Raw genomic sequence first — 25916 nt, 5'->3', positions numbered from 1 at the left:
GTTCCCTCTGCCTGTGACACCTTCGGTCGGTCCCTGCTCACTGCAACAAACCTTACTCATCTTTCAAGACTTACACACAGATGCCACCTAACTGGGACAAACTCTCTATCCTCCTGGGAGGGCGTAAGTGCATTTTGTGGGCTCACATGGAACCTACCGTTACCTCTATCACTATCTGCCTTTAAATAGGGGTGACTCTGACCCTCCCTTGCTCAGAACTCTCCTCATGAAGCCTCTGCAGTGCTGAAACTGTTCTATATCTTGACCCAGATTTTGCTTTCATGGGTGTTTACATATGCAAAAACTCATGCACCTGAGACTTTAAGATTTTGTCCATTTATCTGTATGGTTCCAACTTTAGTATATGTGCTGCCGAAGAGAGCACATCCATTTATGTGTACATAACTTACATCTCAGTTAAAACATAAGTAACCAAAAACAAGCAATAAAATCTCCCAGTGCTCCCATCATCCTTAGGAGCAAACCAACACTCCCCAGCCTGGCATTGGAGGGCCTGTTTTTCTACAGCTTTATCTTCGAAGGTCTAATTGTGGCAAACAAATGAGCAGGAAGTGATGAGTGAACAAATGGCACACTGGTCCATTTCCCACGGGCTGTTTGCACCGCACAGGACATCTGTGGGGTGAGCCCGGCCCACATCTCTTTCTCCCTCTGTCTGCCAGGAGGGTGCTCGGTCTCTGAGCCTCTCTTGCAGCTAAGAGTAGTCACAACAAGAGATTTTGGCCAGTGAGACATAAACACAGATCTGCTGCTGGCCCTGAGAAGGCTACCGCTTTTTCTTTAAAAAAGGTGCACCCTTCCTGCAGGTGCGACGTGTGAAGCTATGCCTGCCATCTCCTGAGCAAAAGGGAAGGGCCAAGAGAATCATAGAGAATCACAGCCCTCCTGGCCCCCAAGTTGTGGAGACTCTGAGCTGTGGGCCCACAGCTGTCCTTCTCCAGACTTGTTTCATGAGAAAAATACCCACCTAGTATTTAGTCCATTATTGGATATGTTTGCTATTAAGAAATGTAGTCACCAATATCAAAAAAACAAACCAAAACAAAAGACATCACCTAAAAACCCAGTATGGGCGTGTGGCTCCTGGAGTACTGTATCTGGGGTCCCCGAACTGGGGTGCTCCCAGGTAATGATGGCACAACAATGGTAATAACAGTAGAAAGAGTCCCGGGGCGTTCATTGACTAGACCTTACTCAGGGTGTCTCACACTGGGGGCGGCTGAAGGTAGCAGAGCTGAAGGTGGGGCCAGGTCGGAGGTGGGGACTGGCCCAGCAGCAAGACAGAGAGAAGCAGCAGCAGCAGCAGCCCCAGGACTGGAGCGGGGATCAGCGGGTGCCGGGTGACCCTGGTGGGGCGCAGTACAGAGTTTAGGGAGGGGCCAGGGAGCTGCCAGAGTCTCAGCGGTGGGCAATGTCCCCGTGTGTGACCATCACCCTCCCTTCCGGGACTGCCTTGGGGCACACCTGAGCGGCTGGGGGTGCAGGGGGGCCAGGCAGAGCTGGCCCCAGTCCGGCCTGCTGACTGGGACCAGCTCTTTCACCACGGGCACCAGGGCTTGCTGCAGATCTGGCTTGGCAGGGCTGCTAGGCAGAAAAAAGGATGGGGCAATCATGCCAGACTTTCCCCTACCTCCAGGTCCCTTCCAGTCCCCTAGGGTCCTGTTACCTTTCAGGAAGGCTTCCTGGAATGTCTCCAGGGTGAGGGTCTCCCAGAGGGATGGGGAGATTGGCCTAAAAGGACAAAGGAAACGGACTTGAGACACTGGCTCCTGGATTAGGAGAGGCCTTTGGTTTAGCCCAGTGGACAGAAGTGACTGCATGGAAGGGGTTGGAACACAGTGGCTCAGTGCCGTGACATACACCACCAGGTGGGCTTCCCAGCTCTGCCAGCTTCCACTGTATGTCCCTCTGGAATGTCACCCCACGTCTCCAGGCCCCACTTTCCCCATCTGGGCACAGGGTCATTGACATGTACCCACCTCACAGGGCTGAAGGAGAGTCTGCCTGAGGGAACACAGGTAAAAAGCAAAATAGTGGAGGGTGCTTGGAACAGTTTCTGGCACTGAGTGAGCACTGGGTAATTGTGTGTACTGTTCAATATTGCTAGCTCCATTTGCATCTGATTCTGGAAGGATCCAAGTTCCCAGAGGGCAGAGACCTCATCTTCTCCAAGAGTCTAACCTTGTGCTGGGCCTAGTCCAGCGTGGGCACTCTCTTTGGGTCTGTCTCCCTGCCTGTATTAGAACCTGCAGGTGCCTTAAGATTAAAGCCCCAAAGGGGAGCCTGGGTGGCTCAACTGGTTAAGTGTCCAACTTCAGCTCAGGTCATGATCTCGTGGTTCGTGAGTTTGAGCCTCTTGTTGGGCTCTGTGCTGACAGCTCAGAGCCTGGAGCCTGCTTCTGATTCTGTGTCTCCCTCTCTGTGCCCCTCCCCCACTTGCTTGCATTTCCTCTCTCTCTCTCTCTCTCTCTCTCTCTCTGTCTCTCTGTCTCTCTCTCAAAAATAAACTTAAAAAAAAAAGCCCCAAATATTTGTCCAGGGGCCATCTCATCTCCTCTGTTGCTCTCAGGCTTTCGCACCCACACTTTTGTTCCATGGATGATGCTGATGGCAATAGTAACAATAATAAGGAATAACAGGAACACCAGTCTCAGCCACCACCTTGACCACTGCCACCTAATGTACACCTGTTCTGCGCCAGGCCCTTTACACATGGTCCTTAACCCTCACCCCACCCTGACAGCTAGGTAAAGATCATTGTCAAGTCAGCTGTGAGGATAACTGAGGAGGGTACCAGTCTCCATGGAAGGGAGTAGGAGGTGGCTTTGGGGTCAGGCTGTTCAGAGAGACCACGTTGGATGGTCTGGAGCCTGAAAGAGCCCAGATACCAGGTGTACATTTGGGCTCTCACATTCCTAACTTGAGGACCCAGGCTCCTCACCCCTCCTCTCCAGGCTTCCTTCCTTCCCTTTCCTTGCCAGAGAATGGGGACTGTCACCCACACCTCACCCTGTGCCCTGCCGCTATGAGGAACAAAGCAGCGGGTGTGTGTGGTGATAGGCAAGGGGGCTGTGACAGGCGCTGTGCCCCAGGGAGTTCTGGGGCTGGCTGGGGAGGGCCCGGCCCCTTCCTGTGTGTGGGCGCATGTGCGTGTGCATTTTCGCATTCCGGGGGTGTAGCCACGTCTGTGAGGCCTGTGGCTTAGCGGCTGCAGCCCTGTGTATGTGCTTGGGGGGTCCCCTGGGAACATTCTAGCCGCCCACTGGCCTGCAGGCCTCCCCCCACAGCACTGTCCGCTCTCATTAGCTATAGCAAGGGCCTTGTTATCTCTTGGCCAAATGATTTTTCTGTCTGCTCAGGAGAAGTGGGGGTGTGGGGTGAGGGCTGGGAGGAGCTGCCCGTACATCAACCTCCTCCAGGGACTGGAGTAGGTAGGGGCTGGGGACTGCCTACCCTGACCTGGGTCTCTGCTTCCTCCTCTTCCTGTCTTCTGGGTAACCTGAGAAGACAAAAAAGTCACTGCAAGCATCTTCCCTCTGCCTAGCTTCCCTTTGCCCACTATGGAGCTGGATGAACCTTTAAAGCAGGGGTCTTAAGGCAGACCGGGCATCATGGATGAGCGTGGGGGTGTCCTGGAGCCCCGAGAGCAAACTGCTGTGTGTAGGTCAGCGTATGTATTTTGCAGGGGAATTTTCAACACGCTCTTCATACAACTGGTTTTCTCAGCCGCTATGTTTCCAGCTGATGCCTTAGCTGGGAGCCACGGCTTCTCTTCTCCTACTCTCCCGACACCAGAGACTCAGGGCTCTCCCAGACTCCGGGGCAGGTCCAGACCCCACCCCCCACTTTGTGCCTGGTGGGCTGTGCCACTTTTAGTGAGTCTCAGTCTTACTGGATCTACTTTTAGGACTGAGATTCCAGAAGCCAACTGTGTGAGCAATTCCCCCCACCCCACAAGTCATTCTCTGGGGTGGGCAAGCATCCACCCTCTGCTCCCCCGAGGGCTACAGCTCTCTGAAGTGCCTTTTTGGAGACTCAGACCTCAAGCTGTCTGGCCCAAATGCCCCTCAGAGACCCAGACGTCCACACCACCAGCTACCACCTCCGTTTGGGTTCAGGGATCCATCCTCCAGCTACTACCACTTTGACAACCTCAGGACACAGCTGTTTCTTCAATTAGCACCCCAAAGTCAGCTAGGCTGGTAAGCCCCCAGTCAGACACAGAGGTGTCTCATCCCCTGGGACTTCTACTTGGGACCCAGGTGGCTCCTCCCCCAGCTCCTCTCGGATCCGAGCCTTCACCCCTACCCATTGTTAGGGACCACAGGATTCACTACCTCCCTTGCTTCCCAATCTGTGAATCACACTGTCCTGCTCCTGGGAAACTCAGATGGCCAGCCCCCGCCCCTGTCGCTGCTCAGCCCCTTCTCCCCTCCCTCCCCTCCCTGGTGATGCTAGGGAAAGTCATAGCTCTGGAGCCCCCCTCCCGCCCAATCTCAGCTTTCTCAGAGGAGCCCAATTAGAGGCTGGTGGCAGGAAGCCTCATTAGCTGCCTCAGCGGAGAGCCTGAAAAAGAGGAGGGGGTGTGGAAGGCCCCAAGGCCAGGGCCCCGGAGGAGAGTGGGCCCAGACATCTAGTGCTTTCTCTCTCCTTGGAGGCCTGCATCCAAGCTTCGGAACAATCACAAGGCTGGGGTTCCATGGCCCACCACCCCATCACTAAGTCACCAAGCTGGGATTTGAACCCAGGCTGTCTGATTCTAGAGTCCCCAATTGTCTTGTAACTACATGGGTGTTCTCCCTTGACCCAATGGGTTTCATTCATCCCAGGGTTCCCTGGAGGCCTCGGGAGAAGCGTGTTCAGTGACCTAGTGACTGAGCTGTCCCATCTGCCTGACAACTGTCTTCTTGTCTGAGAGTCTCCTAGATGAAAATTGCTCCTACAGGACTCCATTCAAGCATTACCTCCCAGGGAAGCCTCCCCCGCAGGTGAAGTGTCAGATGTTCTCACAGAGCCAGCCAGGTCAGATGTCTGTGTCCCTCTAGGCTAGGAGATGCTGAAGGTAGGGCTCGGTGTGACTCATCCTGGGTCACAGGCCCAGGGTGGCCTCAGTGTGAAGGAATGAGTGAATGAATGAATGAATGATGAGCAGCTCCCCCAGGGCTCTTCCAGTCCTTGTATGCTATTCAAATTCATCCAAGAATTTGGTGTTACCTCAACGCAGGGGGATGGCTCTGGAAGGAACAAGCTTCTTACCACATCGATTGCTCCTTCCTTCCTCCTTGAGGGTGCGCTGGCTCTCCCTGGAAGTTTCTCTGTGGGAAAAGAACAGGTTAGGTCTCCCAGGCTGCGACATCTGCAAGAATTCACCACCTTGGGGCGCCTGTGGCTCAGTTGGTTGAGCGTCTGACTTTGGCTCAAGTCATGATCTTGCAGCTTGTGAGTTTGAGCCCCGCGTTGGACTCTGTGCTGACAGCTTGGAGCCTGGAGCCTGCTTTGGATTCTGTGTCTCCCTCTCTCTCTGCCCCTAACCCACTCGCATTCTGTCTCTGTCTCTCTCAAAAAGAAACAAACATTAAAAAAAAAAAAAAAAAAAAGAATTCACCGCCTGCATCTAGGACCTGCCCTCCTCTTGGGCTCTGTCACTGAGGCTGGCTCTGCATCCCTCTCAGAGCAGAAGCCAGAAGCGGGAGAGTTGTTCTAGACCCCTTTCTATTCAGGACCCAGGAGTCCGGGTCCCCCAAACCTCTCGTACTCCCACAAACTTCTCACACTCACATGGACCCAAAGGAGGCTCAGTGTTTCCCTTCAGATCCCCTTTCCCTCCCAGGTTCCTGGTCTTGGGCAGCTCCACAGCTGTTCTTCAGGATCCAGGTCCTGTTTTCTCCGGAGACATCTCCGTGTGTGGCCCGGACCACCGACTTGATATTGTTTTCTAAATACATTCCTGAGCTCCAGCCTTGTGTACCCATTGACCTCAGGTAGCCCCCCAAACGCCCCTCGGGATCTGCATCTCACTAGGACGCAGTAGAAGTTTGGCATCTTTCTGGCTTCTCCCTTCCCAGCACTCTGCGTGCCCAGCCCACTTGCCTGCAGCTGTGTCCCCCCCGCCCTACTTTTCTCTGCCCATCATTCCTCTTTCTCCAGCCCAGGGCCCTGGCCTGGCTCAGACTTCATCCTCTGGACTCTTGCCCCAGCCTCCTCCCTGGCCTCCTGGCCTCTAATCAGAATCCATGTGGCCTGCAAGGGGTCTTTCTACATTCAGAGCTGACCTCGTCCCTCCCCGCTCTCAGCCCTCCTGTGCCTCCTGTGGCTCCTGTGGCTCGATGGAGAAAAGTAGAGTCTCCCAGCCTGATGTTCAGGGAATCCCTGTCGTGATATGGCCTCCCGGCTCACTAGACACCTCAACTCCCTCTGCTTTCCGAGCATGTTATATGCTTTTGTGTTGCCAGGAAGGCATCTCTTTCCTCACACCACTTCTCCCTCTAGTTTTCCCCAAATAAGCTCAAGTGTCAGTTTCCCTGTGACACCTCTCCAGTCTCCCACTTGACACAGGTGCCCCCTTCGCTGGGCTCCCTCAGGGCCTGCCGCCCACCTCTGCACACCCATCGTCCTGCATTAGGATGGCCGCTCTGCACAATCTCTCCCTCTGGCTCCAAGTGGCTCCACGTGGTAGCTCCAGGACCCAGAGCAGGTGGCAGCCAGAAGCCTGGGTCCGTGTCCCCCTGGATGGGGCATCAGAGAGCTCACAGCAGAATCCACTCTAACTTACACCTCCTCTGAGGGCTGTGACTCTGCTGCCCATAGGCTGTGTGACTGGGGATGTGTGACCTATCTGAGCCTCAGTTTCCCATACGTGACAGGATGAGGGATGAGGATGTCTACCTCACAGAGATGCTGGGGGAGGTAAATGAAAAATCAAACAGCACTGGTGTCGAAGGGAAACACAGAAGCATCTCTCAATCCAGGGAAAATGTGAGCAGAGAGACAAGTTTCTCCTTTAAGAATGGTAAACAGGGGCGCTTGGGTAGCTCAGTTGGTTAAGTGTCCCGACTTACTCTTGACTCTTGATTTCAGCTCAGGTCACAATCTCATGGTTCCGTTCATAAGTTCGAGCCCTGCACCAGGCTCTGTGCTGCTGGTGCAGACTCTGCTTGGGATTCTCTCTCTCCCTCTCTCTCTGCCCCTCCCCACTCATTCTCTCTCTCTCTCTCTTAAAAATATAAATAAACCCATGGGGCGCCTGGGTGGCTCAGTCGGTTAAGCGTCCGACTTCAGCTCAGGTCACGATCTTGCGGTCCACGAGTTCGAGCTCCGCGTCGGGCTCTGGGCTGATGGCTCAGAGCCTGCAGCTTGCTTCTGATTCTGTGTCTCCCTCTCTCTCTGCCCCTCCCCCGTTCATGCTGTGTCTCTCTCTGTCTCAAAAATAAATAAACGTTAAAAAAAAAAATTTAAAAAAAAATAAATAAACCTAAAAAATTAAAAAAAAAAACCCAAAGAATGGTAGGCACACCTGGGTGGCTCAGTCGGTTAAGCATCCGATTCCAGCTCAGGCCATGATCTCACAGTTTGTGAGATGGAGCCCTGTGTCAGGCTCTGTGCTGATGACTTGGAGCCTGCTTCAGATTCTGTCTCCCTCTCTCTCTCTCTGCCTCACCCCTGCTGTTCTCTTTCTCTCTTTCAAAAATAAATAAGAATAAACATTAAAAAACCCAATGGTAAACAGGTAATTCTGAAGCAGTATAATTCTCAAGATGATGCAGTTACAGAGCTGTGAGCAATATTTTCTCTGGAAAAAAACAAAAAACAAAGACTTCTGGCACGAATGGATTAAAATCTCACTTTTCTGTTGTGGACACTGAAGATGAGCTGTGCCAGTTGTTTCAAAGGGTGTTGAAATACTGTTCAGGCAATTACAGAAGTCCTAAAACAACAGCTATTGGTTGAGTTCAAGATTTCACAGTGGGCTTGCTAAGCTTTTCCGAAAGGTGCTTGCATCCAAAAAGTAAAAGTTTTAGAAAAATAAAACCAACAAGAAAACACACATGCAAAAACCACCCCCAAAAAACCCAAAAGTAAAAGCTTAACGTATCTTTCCGGTGTCTGGAAGAACGCTTCACGTCTTACCTTCCCCCTGCAGACCCTGGTAAATAATGATTCCTGACAGTGTTTTCCACCTGACAAAAACTGCCAGCAGGCAATTTGTGTTTGCTTTGTTTACGGTCTATTGCACTCCCGAGCTGGTCTCTAGGGGGCAGGGATGGTGTCCTGTCTGGCTTGGGCTCTGTGTCCAGCAGGCCCTTCAACACTTGCCTGTGGGATGGGCAACAAGCTGGTGGCAGGTGGAGCCCCAGGCCCCTTTCCCAGGTCCTGGACGCCGGTGGTCTCTGAGCCCCTCCCATGCTCACCTCTGCCCCAGCTGGGGCTTCAGGTGGAAACTCAGCTTCCTCGTCTGTCTCAGTCTCGATGATGACCTCCTCCCACTGCCACACTCCACAGAGAGGGCTGGAGAGAGCGGAGTCTGCCACTTCTTGTTTCTGGGAGGGAAGGCATTTCTGAGACCAGGGATGCCAGGGTGAAGGCAGAAGATGGGGATGGAGATGGGCTGAGGCATGGGGTGGGGGAGGGCAGGGGACTGGCGTGAGGCTGGGTCGGGGTAGGGATGGGGTTGAGGACGGAGATGGTCCTGGGGGGCAGATGGGCTGGGGTGAGAATCGGGGCTGGGTCAGAGCCGTGGCCGGCCGGGGGTTGGGGTGTTTCCATGGAGCTGGGCCCACCTGCCGAATGGCCTGGATCTCCACGCCCAGTGATGGGGGCAGCACCTGGGTCCAGCCCGCTCTTCTCACCTGGGCCCCTTCCGGTAGCCTAGTGACACCGTCAGGAGGGGGAAGGCTCTCTCTGTGCCTGCCTACTACCCCTCGGTCTACCTACTCTGGGGTCGTGGCCCTGCCCACCTTGTGGCTGGAGGTTGGGGGTCCCTGCCTTTGGGCTCTCCTCCTGCCTCCTCCACCCCTGACGTTCCACTCACTCATCCGGCCCCTCATGGATCTGACTCAGCTGCTCCTCCAGGTGTGAGATTTCCAGCCTCAGTTCCTGCAAAGGGGGCAATGGGGGACCCTGGCCTCTCTGTTCTTCTCTACCTCCCAGCCTTGGGCTCCCCTTACCGTCACTTCTACTTCCCCAACTTTTTTGAGCTCTCCAGACACATATTCCCAAGAGACAAGGAGAAGAAACTTAGGAAGCCAACAAGAGACAGAGAGCAGCAGGAACCTAGAAGGTAACCTACTGGCCAGGAAAATTAAGAAAAGGAAGGCAGAGATGGAGACGCACAGAACAAAAGACATGGATGGACACAGATTCACAGGGGGGCAAAAGACAAGCAGGGTGTAAGAGACTCATAACAACCAGGGACCAACAGAGAGTAGTGACCCCTGGAGACGGACAGACTAGATCAAAGAAAGGCAGACACAGAGCAAGATGAGCAGGGGAGATGCGGTGAGAAGACCCCCACAAAGAATGAAAGTGGACCCAAGATGGAGATACACAGAGTGAGAGAGAAAGGAAGGAGCAGAGAACAAGAGAAAAGGCAGAGAGAGAGATGGAAACAGAGAGGGAGAGACACACAGTAGTAGAGATGGAAGAAACCAGGTATAGAGACTCCACAAAAGATGGGCAGGAACAGAGAGAGGCAGCAGATCCCAGAGATGGCAAAAGAGCGGGGCTGGGCAGGGGGCCGAGGGTGGGAGGGCAGCCGCCTACCTGGGTCATCGTTCTGTACTCCTCCAAGGTCTTGGCCAGACTCTCTGCATGTTGAGTACGCTGGGAAGGCCCAAAGGTAACTGAGACTGGGCCCAGCCCCAGAGAGACGCTGAGGCAAGGGGTAGGGGAGACTGGAAGGGTGAGCTCGGGGGGGGGGGGGGGGGGGGGGAAGAGCTAGGGCCTGAGGGAAAGCACCAGGTTTCTAGATCCTGCAGGGTCATGCTTGTGAGCCTGGTGTTGGGAGCAGGGAACCCTCTGACCTCTCCAGGCTGCATATCCATGGAGGAGATCCTGGCGGGACCTCCCTTTCTAGACTAGGGGTGGGAGATGGCCAGGCACATATGGAAGGTGAATGTCCCCTTACCACCCTAGGGCCCCTCACCTCAGAGAGTACAGCATCTCGTTGGCAAATGAGGCGTTCACACTCAAAGAGCTGCCGCTGCCAAGGAAGGAGCCCGTCCATCTGTCCGGCCTTCCGGGACTTGCCTCAGCAGGCGCTGCCCTCCCCGGCCCACCCAGCTCTCTCGAGCCCCTCTCCTCAACCTCCCACGATGTCTCTGGACATCAGCTATCCCGAGAGGGATTTCAGCCAAGCTGCCCGGAGCCCCGGGAGCCTGATGGCTTGATGGAAGTCCCCGGTTCTCACTAGGCCAGAGTGGCTGAAACTGGTAAAAATGGCAGGAGGAAGAGGTTCCACCTTCAAAGCGTCCTTTTCTGTGGCCAGCTCCTCACTTCTCCTCTTCACTCCGTCCCGCTCAGCCAGTAGTTTCCCGTTCTGGAAGAACGAACAACCGGTCATGTCCCCTCCGGCACATGTTAGTACTCACAGCTGACATTTCCTGAACAGCTGATATGCAGTAGGCCTCATGCTAAGTGCTTTCTATGTTTTGGCCCATTTAATCCCTCCAACCATCCTGTAAGATCTCAGTTTTGATTTCTCTGTGCATCACTGGGTGCTTGTCTGTAAAAACAGAGATGAGAGCTGCCTGGGTGGCTCAGTCATTTCAATCTCCGACTTCGGCTCAGGTCATGATCTCAAATTCATGAGTTTGAACCCCGCGTTGGGCTCTGTGCTGACAGCTCAGAGCCTGGAGCCTGCCTCAGTTTCTGCGTCTCCCTCTTTCTCTACCCCTCCCTCACTCGCGTTCTCTCTCTCTCTCTCAAAAGTAAATAAACATTAAAACAACTTATTAAAAAAATGGAGATGAGATAGACCTACTTCATAGGGCTGCTGTGTGGATTAAATGAGCTAATGGTGACTGCTAACCTGTACTGAGTGCTTTGCAAGTGTTAACTCATTTCTTATCCCCCACTGTTTTTTTTTTTTTTAAGTTTATTTCTTTTGAGAGAGAGAGAGAGAAATAGTGGGAGAGGGGCAGACAGAGGGAGAGAGAGAATCCTAAGCAGGCTCCACACTGTTAGCGTGGAGCCTGACGCAGGGCTCAAACTCATGAACTGTGAGATCATGACCTGAGCTGAAATCAAGAGTCTGTCGCTGAACAAACTGAGGCATCCAGATACCCCTTTACTACCTCATTGTAAAGATGAAGGCAAGTCTAGCACAGAACAGTTGTGCAACTTGCCCCGGGTTATACAGGTGATAATTCATGCAAACACATGTTACTACATATAATAAGCACAAAACATATATGGTATATGGTAATTGCCTGGCATATACCAACATGTTCAGGAAATGTAAAATGTATAATTTTAAAGGTATCTTCAAAACTTTGTAAGTGCTTTTCACACACATATGTGAAAATAACAGTACAATGAATGTGCACGGCCCATCACCCAACCTTGATAATTATATACATTTCCCCAGTTTCTCCCCTATCCTCCAAGGCTTTTGTTTTGTTTAACAGATGATTCAAAAGCAAATGCCAGATATCACATTATTTCACCTATAACTACTCTGGCATTTTTATTTCCTACTTGAGGAATTTTTACTTCAGTAAACTCACAATACCACTATCATCTTAAAATGGATCATTCCTTACTGTTGTCTCATACTGAATGGGTGCTTTAAAAAAAAAAAAGTTTATTTAAGTAATCTCTCTACTCAACATGGGGCTCGAACTCACAACCCTGAGATCAAGAGTTGCACGCTCCTCCAAGTAAGCCAGCCAGGCACTCCCTATATTTTTGTTTCATTTTTTCATTTTAGTTATCTCACAAATGTCTTTTCACATTTATTTAGTTTGTATGAGGATCTAAATGAGGTCCACCGTGGCTTTTAGTTGAAATGTCTCCTTTTCATCTGACAGTGGTCACCCACCTCCCCAACCATGGCATTTTTGGGGGCCCTTCTTTTGTGGAAGAAATCAGGTTATTTGTCCTGTAGAACAGGAGCATTTGGATTTGACTTACTGAGTTCTCATTCCCTGTGCGGGATGTTCACCCCGTTCCTCCAACCTCTTTATTTCCTCTAAACTGGTGAGTAGATCCAGGGCCCTGGCCAAGCTCCTGTTCCATTTTTTGGCAGGAAGATTTCACGGGTGCTGCTAAACGTGTCCTCCTGCACCATTCAGGAAGAATGTAATGTCTGGTTGTCCCAAGTGTTAATGTTTTTATCGGGATCACCTCCCCTGTCCCAATTTTGCAGAGGAAATTGAGGAGTGGAGGGACTAAGAAACTTTAAATGGTGAGTGAGTGGATTCAAACCCAAATCTGACTCTAAATGCTGCAATTATAACCCCCAGACTCTCCGAGCCAGACATAGCCCTGGGTGAGAACAGGGAACTCGCTTCGTCTCTCCCCTCAGGGGAGCTCATTGCTAGAGGTGGAGACCGGTGCAGAAGTAGATGATGACAACATGGGAGGCAGACTCTGATGAGGCTTAGCCCCTGGGCCTTGTGGGAGCCCGGATGAGGGGGCTCCTGAAGAAGCAGTGTTGGGGCACCCTGAGTCCTCCAGGGTGAGGAGAATTATCTGAGAGAACAAGGGGGCTGGGAGAGGGCAGCACAGGCCAGCCATGCTGTGAGATCTGAGAATAAAATGGCCCCAAATCCAGTCTGGAGTTTCCAGGCACCAATACTATAGCAACTTGCACTGACTTCGATGGGAAGCAGCCATGGGCAAAAAGCATTTCAGCGCAAAGAGGCAGGTGGACTTCCCTCGCCACACCCCTCCTCTCAGTGCCCCTGGGGATACCCAGGCCAGCTCCTCCTTCTCTCCAGCTGGCTCGGCTCCAAATCCTCCATCAGTGGGCCCTCACGCTCAGTCTCAGCGGCCTGGGCTGCCAGGTGAAGGGCAGAGGAAGGACGGACCAGGAATGCTGTGTCAACATCTGTCCACCTGGTAGGGGATTTGCAGGCTGGATCCTGGGCCACTCGGCAGGGAACCTGGTTACTCAGCCTCTCCCGCCTTCTTCTGCAGTAACCTGAGCCCTGCTCTGTAGATTCTCTGTAGGAAAACTGAGTGTCCGAGTGTCCCCTACTCTAACATTATTCTACTGTAACTTGAGAACTCGATCTATAGATGCTCTGTAGGCTGCCGAGGGGAGGGGATAGGTGGAGGGGAAGCAACCAAGAATAGCTCTGGTTTATCGAGCGCCTAGGATGCCCCAGGCACCGCTCAAGGCACTTTACCTGGCAGTGGGCCTTCTGGGCTGGGAGGAGGCCCAGACTTCTGGCTGCAATTCACCCTGCTTATTCTTTCTTCTGCTTTCATTGGGGGTCCACTCTCCACATGGGCAGGTGGGTCCTGGTCTGGGGTGAATGAGATGGAAATCTCGGAGGATTCAGAAGTGGCTTGTTAGCTAACCCAGCAGCCATTGTCACCCCCTCTGACTTGTTCATCTCCCACTCCAGAGGCTGAGCCTCCCTCACAGCTGGGGGTGTCATGCGATCCAGTTCTTGCCAGCGAGATGGAAGAGAGGTATGCTGGGGTGGTGGGTACAGTGGGGGTGCTCCTGGGAAGCCTTTTCCTTCTGATGAAAAGAGAGCTATGGGAGAAGCATTAGCTGGGCTCCCCTGTCCCTCTTTGTCCTGATTTGGATGAGACCGTGAGGGCAGAGCTGCTGCAGCCATCTGTGATCACGAGGCCACAAGCAGATGAACAAGCCTGAATCACCAAACCAATCCAGAGACCTTCAAAGCCTCTTGTTACAGAAATGAGTGCCCTTTGGATTGAAGCCACCATTTCTTCTGTGTTCTCTTCCTTGGAGCTGTAAGTATTCTGGCCCATCAGCGGTTGGATTACCCATGCCAGGGAGTGGTTTGGCTATAATCATATGATATCACTTTGTCCAGTAACATAGAAGAGGGAGGTTCTGCCATGGGGCTTTAGGGAGAATTTCTCCCTGTTCTTAAAAAGTGATGTTCTGGAAGAAACAGTTACTTCCTGGCTACACCCCATGCCTCACATTGTGGCAGCCATCTTGTGGCAATTCCCACTGTTCCAAATGATGGAACGCTCATGGAAGAGCCAGAGAACAATAGTGGAGAAGTTTTGGATTTGAATACAAAAGCTACAATACAGATGTAGGACAAAGAGATTTGGGGGGATCGGGCAGAATCAATATCATTGCCTGGACTCAGCAAAGATCTTTACGTCAGGGGAGGGGTGCAGGAGGGTCAAAAAAGAGAGCAGTAGAGGGGAAACATGCCCTGAGCCAGCCCCCAGCCCCGGGTTAGCTAAGGTGGGGGGTGAAGAGTAAGGATGCTATTGAACAACACAACCCCTGGGAGGTCTGGGAATCAGAGAGCATTTCTCAGCTCAGTCTCAGCCCCAACAAGGCCTGTGAATAACAGAATTGAGATAGCTGTGTGAGAACCAGAGGCTGAGAGAGACCCACGAGGCCCCCTATGGCCACAAAGAGTCTCAGGGAAGTAGCCAAGCCTCCTCTTTGGCCCCTGAAGGGTATGGAAGTGGCTGAGGGAGAGCCCCAGAGGCCCCCATGTGCTGGGGGGTCCAGAGGGCCACCACCAGCAGGTGCAGTGAGGACTGGACATCCAGACACCAGAGGCAATGCCCGCCTCCCAGTGGATGCCAGCGTGTGGTGGTGACTAAGGACGAGGACCAGATGGGATGATGAACATCAATCTTGTGACCAGCAGAGAGAGCAGATGTTGAGCGAGGACCGCCACCTCCTGGAGCACTGAGATGCTGTGTGGGTCTCCAGCAACTTTGATGCCATCTTGTGGGGGGTAGTGACCATTTTCATTATCAATTGATGAGTTTCATTTCCATCTAAGATGACTAGATGGATCTGGATTTAACAAAGGCTCGGGAAGGAGAAGTCACATGCCTAAAGGTGGCCCATCTTGTAAGTGGCAGAGATGGGATTTGAACTCGCTGATTTCAAGGCCTGTATTCTTTCCACCATAAAAATGCTAATATATGAACAATACTGGTTAACTTTCAGTGAACACTTCCAGTGGTCCTGCCTCATACCTAATACTCTATAAGCATCCTTTTGTTTAAATCTCACACAACCCAGTGAGGGAGATTCTATTATTTTGCCCATTGTTACAGGTGAGGACACTGAGGTACAGAGAAGCAATAGACTGACCCATGCTTATGGAGGCAGTTCCAGCATGGACCCAGGCAGTCCGCCCCACGCCCCTCACTCTTACTAACCATAGCAGTCCTCACATGCAGTGATGTGACCTTCAGAAACATTCATATGTTATTGGGATTCTGGGGTCTCCCTCTACAGACTGAAAGAATAAGTGGGTGCAGGCTACTGAGGATGTCTGGGGCAGACGGGGCGGGGAGGGGAAGATCCTGAGGACCGGGGAAGGGATGGGGTGGGCACTGGGCCTCAGCTCACCTCCTCCTGCAGAGTCTCCATCTCGGCCACCAGATGCTGCTGTTCCTTTTCCTGAGCAGCCGCGAAAGAGGACAAAGGCTTTCTTAGGACCTCCTTGCCCCCATATTGCCCTTCTCCCCCACCTGGGAACACATCTCGGGTCTGGGTCATTAAGGAGCAAGGCTGGGAGAAGGGGTCTGGGAGCCCTGATGGCTCCTGCTGTCCCCTTTGTCATAAAAGGGATGGCAAATCGATCTGAGCCCTAGGTCAGGAGCAAGCAGGACCTGGAGGAAGGGAGGAAGCCAGGGTAACCTCTGCACCTTCCCATTTCACAGTCAGACACCGCTGCTCAGACTCTTTAAGAAAGGGAGAAGGCACCTTCGTGCCCCTTGCCCAGAACCCACCGTCTGTCGGGCCTGGGCCAGGAGGCTGCGATTCTGCTCCTCCAGGCTCTTGGCCAGAGTCTTCAGATCCTCCAGCTCCTCATCCACAGCCTTGGCACACTGCAGAGCCTGCTGGGTACTGAGTGGGGGCGGGGCAGATGGGCCACGCAGGAGGGAAACAGAGACCATAGAGATAGATCCACTCAGAGCTGGAAGTAACAGAGACCTGGGGGTGGGGCACAGAGACCCAGTTTCTACCTAAAAGACTAAGGGGGTGGGACAGAGACCCAGAGAAAGCAGGAGGACTAAAATAGGGGAATCATGATGGACAGGAGCATAGAGAAAGGGATAGGCTGCTGATAGGGAGACTCAGAGAAAAATGAAGAGGGAAGTCTGAACCCAAGAGGCCAAGAGACAAGAACTAGGGAGACACAAAAGAAAAAGAGCAAAAGAGAAAGGGACAGTGCAGGGTTGAAGACAGGGCAGGAGGTACGGAGAGAGCATGTGGAGAGGAGAGTGACGGGGGGCGGGGTGAGGGTGGGGGAGGAAAGCCTGGTCAGGAGGGACACAGGTGCGCCGGCCCACCTGCGAAGCTGCTTGCGCAGGGCTGCAATCTCCTCCCCGAGGCGCGCAGATCCCTCCTCCGCTGTCTCCACGCTGCGCTGGAGCTTGGCGTTCTCCCCGGCCAGCCTGCGGTTGCTGAGCTCCAGGTCCTCCAGGCTGCTCAGCAGGTCAGCTGTGGCGGGCCTGGGGTCAGGGAGGGGCAGGTCACTGGCCACAGCTCCGACCTCCTTTCCCAGGTTGGGGTGGGGGTGGTGGGGACATGAGGTTCTTCTGGAGAGAGAGAAACAGGAGAGAGACTGCCCCGCTCTCCTGGAGCCATCAGCACAGCACCCCTCCCCCCATCCCTCACCCACTCCCGAAGGACCCCAAGCCCTATGACATGGAGGCTGGAGGGCAGCGGGGGAGAGAATAGGTACAGCTCAGGTCTGGGGTCTTCGCCTCCGAAGCTCTCCAGGTTGGCTGGCTCCTCAGCTTCTGGGCATCCTGGGGAAGACAGACAGGGTGGTGGGCTCCCCGGTGACCTTAGGTGTTGGGCCACCCCAGAACTCGGGCTTGGCCTCCGGTAGCCTCGCCCTCACATTTGTTGTGGGTCATGTCATCTACTCCTGGGGCTACAATTACATCCAAGTGAAAGGCCTTTTGCTCACTGGTACCTTGAGCAAAAGCTGGCCCTCACTCATAGCCCCGATTCCGTCACATCCAAGATGAGGCAGCACCTTAGCTGCCCCCAAACCTGTTCTTCCTCCCAGTATCCCTCCCTCCTGGCCACTGGGCTGTCCTGGCTCATCCCCACAGTCCACTGGAGCCCAGGCCCTCCTGCCCTCCTTCCCCATTCTCTGTCCTCCTCTCCTCTCTGTGTCAGCCAGTCCTGGCTCAGGCTTTGCCCTCTCCTCTCGCCCTCTCCCCTTCCTCGCCCTCTCCTCACCACAACCTCATCCCCAGCCTCCTGGCCTCCAGCCTTCCCCCACCCAGAGGGGTGTTTCCTCAACAGGAGCTGACCTGACCCTCCCCTGGCCCCCAAGCCCAACTGGAGAAAGTTTAAGGGAATGTCCAGGAAGCTGTATTTTTTTTTTTTTTTGCTTTTGTTTGGTTTTATAAGGTATAACGGGAACACTTTTTACGGTGCGCCTCCTGTGTGTGAGGTCCTAGGGATAAAATGGTGAGCGAATCAACTAACCAAATAGCACGGCAGGTAACTTAATCGGTTAATCATGTTTTTACAGGAAAGGAGGGCTGTGAGTGAGCCCGGACTGCCAGGGACCTTAGCCTGGGGCCTCCCAGGGCTTCCCCACAGTGTTCCCCAGGTGTGGGAAGTTTAGGGGGAATAACCTGAGGGGAGGACCGTGGTGGGCAGGCACTGAGTGCATTAGAGGCTGAGCCAGGAGGCCCAAGGGAGCAGGGACTAGAGAGCAGGCGGGAGCTGGAGAGAGCTGACAAGGAGAGGTGGGCAGGGCCTTACAGGCCTCTGTGATAGGCTGGGGTTAGGAGGAGGACTTGGAACCAACCCCTGAAGAAAAAAACCCCAAAAGGTCAAGAAAGGAGGGAAGGCAGTCATGGAGGTGCCTAGAAAGCCAAACTCACAGCTCCAGGATGGAGCTAAGGTTCCAAGGGTCCCACCCTATGCCCCTGGCTCTGTCTCCAGGTGGGAAGTCCCTCCACTGTCTGACCCCGGGCCTTCCTGCTTCATTCCATATATAGTAGTCTCACCAGATGGCGGTTGCTGGGAGGTCAGGGCCCCCTCGAAGGCTGTCTCCTCTTCCAGCTCTAATCCCCTGTATCAAAGGGATGAGGCTTAGAGCCCCCTGCAGCCACCCCCAATCCTGACCAGCCAGGAAGGGGGATTGCTGGTGGCAGGAGGAGGGGCCGGGTCAGGTGAGAGCCAGAGAGCATGGACAGCACCACCGTGGGGAGGAAGGTAAGGCCAGATGGCAAGAGCCCTGGGCCAGATGGAAAAGCAGGAGAGGCAAGGCCTGCGTTTGGAGAAGGGATGGGGAGGGGCCTCAGTCAGCCCCCTAACACCCCAACTTTTCCTTCCAGCCCCTTTTATTTCTGCCTCCCCATCCCAGGAACTTTGTCTTCAGACTTTCCACCCCATTCCCCCCAACCCCATCTCTTTACTTTTCGCTCCTCCTCAGCCTCCTCCAAACCACAGTAGGTCCCTGTGCCCAAAGGGTGCTGGCTGCAGTAAGCAGGTATGAATGAGGTTAGATCTCAGGAAGGACTTCCGGGGCGGGGGGGGGGGGGGGGCGGAGGGGAGAGGTGCAGAGACCCACCCATCCAACTGACAGGCAGCAATCCAATCCCGCATGACAACCAGGAAGGTGTCCAAGTCCACAGTGGCCTGAGGGCCCTCTCCATTGGGGTCCAGGTTGCAGGCCAGTGTTTGGAGGCGTGCATCCTGGGAGCCCCGTCCTGTCACAGCCTCCAGGTAGGCTAGTACGTGGGTCACAGTCACGATACCTGGGGACAAAGCATGCCGTGAGGGAGTCTAGGGCAAGTGGGGGGGAGGGGAGTAGGGACAGGCAATGGCTTGAAAGCAGGATGCCAGTGGCTGGGCTGGCAGCACCTCTGCACCATGGCTTAACTGAGACACTTTGGGCAAGTCCTTTCCCCTCCTCTAAGTTGAACTCTTCACCTGGAAATGGAGCCCAGTCATCACCACTCACAGGGTGGACCCAAAAGGACCTGCTATGCCCCATCAGGCCCTCAGTGGCTGCCCTCCCTCCCTCCCCCTAGGCCCTACCCTCTTCCATTAATGTCCTCACCCTGAAAGGCCTCGGTCCCTTTATCCAATCCTTCCAGAAGCTTCCTACAATCACCCATTTGTCTGTAGGACCCCCAAGAAAGGGCCCTAGCCCATCCCTCTCTTTACGGCTCCCCAGTTTCCAGCCTCCCCATCTCTGTCCCTTATTATTCCTTGTGTCTCCCAGGCCCAGGGCTGCCAGGCTCTCATCCTGTCCCCCACCTGTCCTCTGGGGGTCACAAGCTTCGAACGTCGAGTTGAGTATTTGCTCCTCTAAGCTCAGCAGCGTCCCCAGGCTCCCCTCCTCCAGCTGGTCCCAGAGATACACTGAGGAGACAAGAGGGCCGCCCGTCCATAAGAAGGGGAACAAGAAGAGGAGTGACCCCAGGTCCTGTGCTCCTGCAGAGGGGAGTGAATTCATCCTGAGCTACCTGGAGTTGGGGGGGAACAGCAGGAAGCTCGCGCTGGGGACAGCAACAGTAAGGGCCTCCTTGCTCCCCATCCTGAGGATATGGGCCCCCTCTTTCAGGCCAGGAAGTCCCCCCTGCTTCTAATCCTTTGTGTCTGAGCAGCTCAGGAGCCCAGATAACAAACTAGGCTCTGAAATCACCCTTTCCTCCTCTCTTCCCTGGCCTCCCAGGCTCTGCTCAGAGGGGGCTGGGGCAGAGGAGGGCAAAGAAGAGAGGATTCTGGGAGGAGCTGAGGGTGAAGGGGGGCCCAGGAGCCAGGAACAATCCAATAAGGCACGGGCAGCCTGGATCGATTCTGCCGGCCACATCTCCGGTTTCCCAGCCTGCCTGGGGGGCCGGTTGTCTTTCCTACCTGAATCCCCAGGCGGGGCTGGCGTCATTGCAGCCCACAGCCAGGGGCCCGAGATGAGAGGGGATGGGTGATCTAGGTAGGGTGAGTGGTGGGGGAGTGGTTAGGAGCTCATAGCCCAGCTACGTGACTATGGGCAAGTCCATTCTCCTTTTGAAGCCTCAGTTTCCCCACCAGTAAAATGGGCAGGTAGTGGTTCCTCCTTACCAGGGCTGGGAGGGTTAGGTTTGTGTGTGGGAAGAGACCTCCCAGCACAGACAAACAATGTAAACGCCCCCACGTCTGTTTGTCCACGGCTGTATCAACAGTGCCTGCATATACAGGCACTCAATAAATTCTCCACGATACAGGGGAAGATCCTCTACCCCAGGGATTACTGGGGTCCACTTCTCTGGGACTGGAAGTGACCTGCAAGGCTCCCTACCCTTGAACAACTGGGTATAGCGGCAGGCCTGGCACAGGCTGCTGGGTCTGGCTGACCCAAGGGGCAACCCGAGCAAGGAACGCAGACTCTCTGAGCCTCAGTTTCTTCCTCTGGAAAATGGGGCTGGTGTTCCCTCCCTCCTAGAGAAGAAATGAGAAAATCTGGAAAGGCTCTGGGCAGAAGGCCTGGCCCATGGTGGAGGCTCGATAACAGAATTGAACATTCATTTAGCAAATGAGTAGGTGCCCTTCCTCTTCTGAGGGTTTGTATGGACCACGGCCACTGCTATTTGTAGCCCCACTTTACAGATGAGGTGAGTGAGGCACAGAGTAGTTAGGAACTTGCCCTGGCTCTTTTTTTTTTTTTTAAGTAGGCTCCATGCCCAATGTGGGCCTTGAACTCACGACCCTGAGCCAGCCGGCCACCCATGGGTGCTCTAATTCCTTTTAATCTCCAGGGTTCATTGTAGAGAGCTAACATTCAGCCCCCACAGGTTTGAACCCATGCTATTAGGGAAGGGGAGAGGGAACCCACAATTAGAGGAGACACCAGGGCCCATGCCGGGGCTTTACCTGAATTTGCAGTGTTCGCCTCTCACTGTGCTCCCCAGGTTATGAAGGAGGACCCTGAGGTCCAGCGAGGTCACTCCCCAGGGCTGCTCAGCCAGAGTCAACCCAGGACGTCTGGCTCAGAGGACCCCCACGTGTCTATCTGGGGCCCCTCAGGAAGATGTCACTCTGCCTGTGCTGTTCTGTTCCTTTCCCTTCATTTCCATCCTCCGTGTCTCTACCTCTCTCTGTGTCTCTGTCTCTGCCCTTCTCTAGTTTCCTCTCTGGCTCTTTCTCTCCATCTTCCTCCTCATCTCTCTCTTCCTGGGGCCCTGCCTCTCTGTCTCTGTGTTCCTTGCCCCCATTTTCTTCCCCGTGTCTCCAGCTCTGGGCTTCTTTTCCCATATCTCAGTGATTCTCCATTCCCCAAGCCTTCTCTCTCCTTGCCCTGCTGTCTCTCTGGCTTTTTCCCCCCAGCCTTCCTCTGTCTCCATCTCTCCCGGGTGTGGCCTTCCCTTTCCTTCAGGAGCCTCCCAAAGGCGGCTCAGCCCCGGCCCAAGGGATCCTCCGGGCCCGCACGCCCTCTGCCGGTGCCGGAGAAGTTTTGATGTCGGTCACTCGGTCCGCCAGCCCTGGCGCTGCCTCCCGCACCCAGGTGTCTGCCTCCTACCTTCCCCTCTGGAAAGACTCCTGAGGCCAGAGTCCAGGCCTGCGGCTTTGAGAAAAGATGCAGGCTCTGCTGCTGGATGCTGGGAGCCTCTAAGAAAGCGGCCCTGCCTCTCCCCAAGGGTGGGAGCCTCCTCCCCCATCACATTGGGCTCTCCCACTTAGCAGATGAATTTCAGAGAGGGCAACCCAGTGTCTTCCTCCCCAAGCCGGCTTTCACACCCCCTTGGTTTGCATCCATCCAAACAAATCAAGGACAATAATTGAGCTCCTACATGTCAGACATTGTTCTAGGGCAGCGCTAACCAATAGGGTAGCCACTTGCCACATAAGTTTCTTGAGTGCTTGAACTGTGGCGAGTGTGAATTGAGATGCTCTATTAGTGTAAACCACACACCAGATCTTGAAGTCCTAGTGTGAAAAAAAAAAAAGAATATCTCTAATACATTTTTATATTAATTACATGCTGAAAGGATACCATTTTGGACACATCAGGTTAAGTAAAATCTATTATTCCCGTTCCATTTTGCCTGTTTCTTTTTACCTTTAAATGTGGCTAGTAACAAAATTGAAAATTACATTTATGGCTCACATGTTGGTCAGCACTGCTCTAGGGACCAGGAATGCCAGAGTGAATAAAACAGACAGACCCCCATGTCAGGACGCCCGGGTGGCTCAGTCGGTTGAGCTTCTGACTTTGGCTCAGGTCATGATCTCACAGTTTGTAAGTTCAAGCCCCGCATCAGGCTTGGGCTCACTGCGGTCAATGCAGTGCACAGCCCACTTCAGATCCTCTGTCCTCCTCCCCCTCTGCCCCTCTCCTGCTCCCACTCTCTCTCTCAAAATTAAATAAACATTAAAAAACAAACCAAAAAAAACCCCAAAACAAAAAAAGACCCAACTCATGTCCCAGTGGGAGAGACAGAGACTAAGCAGTGCTATGGAGAGAAGCAGGAGAGGGGAGGGTATGTGAAAGGCTTTTCAGAAAGCAGAGATCTGAATGACTAGTGAGGGGCGACCCAGCAGGTCATTAGGGAGGAAGGAACAGAGCTTGCTAAGGTTTCTGCTGTAGTTTCCCCAAAGCAAAGGAGATACGGTATCCAGACAGGTGGGCGCACATCGGCACTTCATCAAAGATAGCTCCCTCCCTCCCACCCCGGCACCAAAGTGGAGGCTCAGTCACCCTAAGCCACCTCTGTCAAGTCCCCAAGCTGGCACCCACTCACCCACTGCCCCCTCCTCATCCTCCCTTGGGGTGAACAGGGGCCCAGCCACCTACTTTTTGCAGCGGGGCCACCCGCCCGGCCCTCTGGGACATCCATGGGCCACCCTGGTCGCTCCACAGCTGCTGGAGAAACTAACAGCCTGCCCCCATCACTGGGAGGGACTGGTAAAGGATCGTCTGCTCCAAGAGCTCCTGGAAGGACAAAGGGGAATGGCCTTCTCAGACCAGCCACCCTGCCCCACCTGTGCCCCAGGCCGCTCTGGGTTCTCAGAACCTGTTTGCCCACCCCTGCCTCAACCAGAGCAGCTCCCGCTCAGACCTGTTTTATGAATTGGAGGTGTGGGCTGGGAAAATGGGGGGCCAAGGAGTGGGCAGCAGAGATCAAAGAGGGGGCTGGTGGGTGGGGGTCACTGCCTCCTTGCGTCCCTCCCCCACCTCCTCCCCACAGCCTGTCAAGTCCCTAGCCTTGTCCCTCTTGCCCTATGATTCTAACTTGACCCCTCCTCTCCTTCCCTACAGCTCTGGGTTCCATCCTCTCCCCCTGGGCCCTGGGCCCACCCTCCTCCCGGCCTCCCAGTCTCTAGTCTTTCCCTCCCCGTCCATCCCCAGCAGCGCCCCAGAGCTGACCTGCCCAGTGTTCTCCCGTGGCTCCCCAGTACCCCAGGTTCAGAGCCTAGACCCTGGACCTGGCATTGAAGGCCTTGCACAGCCTGGCCCTGCCCGCCTCCCTACCCCAAATCACACTTGCTGTTCCAGCAAATCTGAACTGCGTGCTCTCCCCCAAACTGGACTGGCTGTCCCCACCTCGGGGTATCTGACTGGGACGCCTTCCTTTCCAGCCCTTCCTGCCTTGGCTTATCTATCTCCTCCTCTGGGAAAATGTTTCTGAACCAGCTGCCGTCCCTGGGTTCCCACACCACCCTGGGCTACCTACATTCTGCCATATCAGTCTGTATTTGGAACTACTGGCCTCCTGTGCGAGTTGGACCCCCATCTCTCTCCTGCGCCAATCCCTGCCATGGATCCCTAGTGCCCTCAGGGCTAAGTCCTAGCCCCTCTGGCTGGTGTGGGACAGAGTCTTCGTCCCTGCAATTCCTTGCCCCCTTTTGTCACTTTTCTCTCCACTGGCTGACCTCTAGGTCCCTCCCGCTCATCACAGCCGTGGGAGTTCTGCACCTTTGCATGGTCTTCCCCGGCCCAGGTGGTTCCACACGCACCATCCTCACATGTGGCCCCTGCCCTGGCTCACAGCCTCCCTGGGAAGCCTTCCCTGAGTCCCTGGGGTCCCCTAGGGACCAGTGAGGGACTCCCTCCTCTGTGCCCTGACAATGCCCTGCCCTACCTCCATTATAACCAGGTTGACCATCCGTACGACTTATCGTCCCAACCCAGGACACTTTCAAGAGTGAGAAGAGTGTTGGGGCACCCGGGTGGCTCAGTCAGTTAAGCGCCTGACTCTTGGTTTTGGCTCAGGTCATGATCTCACAGTTTCGTGAGTTCAAGCTCCACATCGGGCTCTGTGCTGACAGTGAGCAGCCTGCTTGGGATTCTCTCTCTGCCTCTCTCTGTCCCTCCCTAGCTCACACTGTCTCTCTCAACTTAAAACTTTAAAAACTTACAAACTTAAAAAAAACTTTAAAAACTTAAAAAAAAAAAAAGTAAAAGCGTGAGAAGGGTGCTATTAATAATTACGCTGGACAACTATGCCCATCGGGGCTGCACTGGGCACACTGGGGCAAATGGTCCACGTAGGGTCACCTGGGGTCTGTCCGTCCTCACCCCACCTGCTGGTCATGCCTTTCCTCACCAAGTACTCCCCACACCCTGCTCTCCCTGGCGCCAGCCGGGTCCACAGCCACGGGGTGCACGCTTCTTGGCAGCTTTTAGAATGTTCTAGAAAAAGCAGCCTTTGAAGAGAGAGCCTTCCAGGGTTTGGACAATGCTGGAGGGTGCAGAAGGGGGGTGATGGCTGTGGGATCGGGGGGGGGGGGGGGGGGGGAGGGTCTGGCACCGGGTGCTTCTGACAGGGACTGAGGGAAGCTCTCCTCAATCACGGAGGGTCTTCCACAGGGAGGCTGGAGCAGGAGGAGGACACAAGCAGGAATTAAAGGGGTTCGGATTTTAAAGGGGTCTCTGGGTTCCAAGAGGGTCTCTGACCAGATTTCTGGGGCGTTTCTGGATTTCTGGGGGTGTCTGGATTTCAGAGGTCTCTGATAGGATTTGGGAGGGGAACCTGACAAGATTTTTGGTGGGTTTGACAAGATTCCCGGGAATCTCTGACAGGATTTCGGCGGGGCGCGGGGAGGGGTGGGGGTTCTCTGATTTGGGAAGGGAGCGTAACAGGATTTTTGCGGGGTAGTCTGGCAGGGTCTGAGGGAGAAGTCTGGCAGAATTTCTAGAAGATTCTGACAAGATTTCAGGGGTCATCTATCACATTTCCTAGGAGTCCTTCTCAGTATTTCTGAGGGGTTTTGATCAGGATTTCACGAAAACTTTTAACAAGGTTTGGAAGGCCTTGATATTGGGGACTGTGCCCTAGGATTTGGGGGGCTCTGGCAGGGCTTCTCTGGGGAACCCCACCACATCCCGGGCGTCCCTGAGCCCACGTCCCACTCTCAGGACACAGCCGGGGCCCACGACCTACCAACAGCAGTTGCTTGGGAAGAAGGTACACGTGCGCCGTTCCCGCCAGAAAAACGTTGGGGCGAGACCGAGGGCGCGCGCGGCGCCTAAGCCCCGCCCCACCTGGGCGCCTCCCCACCACGCAGGCGCACACCGGGGGAAGGCTCGCTCTTGTCGGTTACCTGCACCCGGGACGCCGCGCATGCGCAGGACTGTCCGGGCGCGCACCCAGCCTGGCCGAGCGGGTGCACGCGTATCGGCCGGGACGGCCAAAGCTGGAGGGAGGATGGCAGGCAGCGGAAGCGAGGGGTGCCTGCGTCCCCTACGTTGGGGTCCTCTCTCCGGCCTCAAGCTTGGGTGCCATGGGCCAGTTGGATTGAGGGACCC

At 54.4% G+C, this 25916-nt stretch overlaps 1 protein-coding gene across 13 annotated transcripts; it reads right to left on the bottom strand.

Annotated features, from left to right (window-relative positions):
• Nucleotides 1–320: 320 nt before the first annotated feature.
• On the bottom strand, nt 321–25916 carry KASH5 (KASH domain containing 5). 13 transcript variants are annotated; one of them, XM_086690391.1, is made up of 20 exons: nt 25712–25914; nt 22962–23099; nt 19448–19552; nt 18756–18942; nt 18190–18254; nt 16899–16965; nt 16504–16752; nt 15940–16144; nt 15557–15607; nt 10478–10555; nt 10163–10219; nt 9781–9840; nt 9050–9114; nt 8799–8886; nt 8430–8558; nt 5278–5336; nt 3475–3520; nt 1688–1752; nt 1486–1605; nt 321–1367 (listed from the first exon to the last, which is right to left on the bottom strand). In XM_086690391.1, exons 1-20 carry the CDS (start codon nt 25731–25733, stop codon nt 1226–1228), a joined length of 1998 nt encoding a protein of 665 aa, XP_086546517.1. In that variant the 5' UTR covers nt 25734–25914; the 3' UTR covers nt 321–1225. The 13 variants fall into 13 exon arrangements, 10 of the variants coding, with proteins under 10 accessions (XP_086546517.1, XP_086546518.1, XP_086546522.1 ...); XM_086690392.1 differs by having other exon boundaries at nt 1486–1602; XM_086690396.1 differs by having other exon boundaries at nt 16504–16665; nt 25712–25913.

Source organism: Puma concolor, chromosome E2 (genome assembly GCF_028749965.1).
Source record: "Puma concolor isolate L17-30 chromosome E2, mPumCon1.1.hap2, whole genome shotgun sequence".
Lineage (NCBI taxonomy): Eukaryota > Metazoa > Chordata > Mammalia > Carnivora > Felidae > Puma > Puma concolor.
This window is presented reverse-complemented; position numbering and strand designations above follow the sequence as displayed.

Coding starts and splice junctions, on each gene's coding strand:
- KASH5 (XM_086690391.1), bottom strand. CDS start 25,733: ATGCGCGGCGTCCCGGGTGCAG. Junction 23,100..25,711: donor GCGCGGCGTCCCGGGTGCAG/GTAACCGACAAG, acceptor TTGTCCTTCCAG/GAGCTCTTGGAGCAGACGAT. Junction 18,943..19,447: donor TTGTGACCCCCAGAGGACAG/GTGGGGGACAGG, acceptor CTTTGTCCCCAG/GTATCGTGACTGTGACCCAC.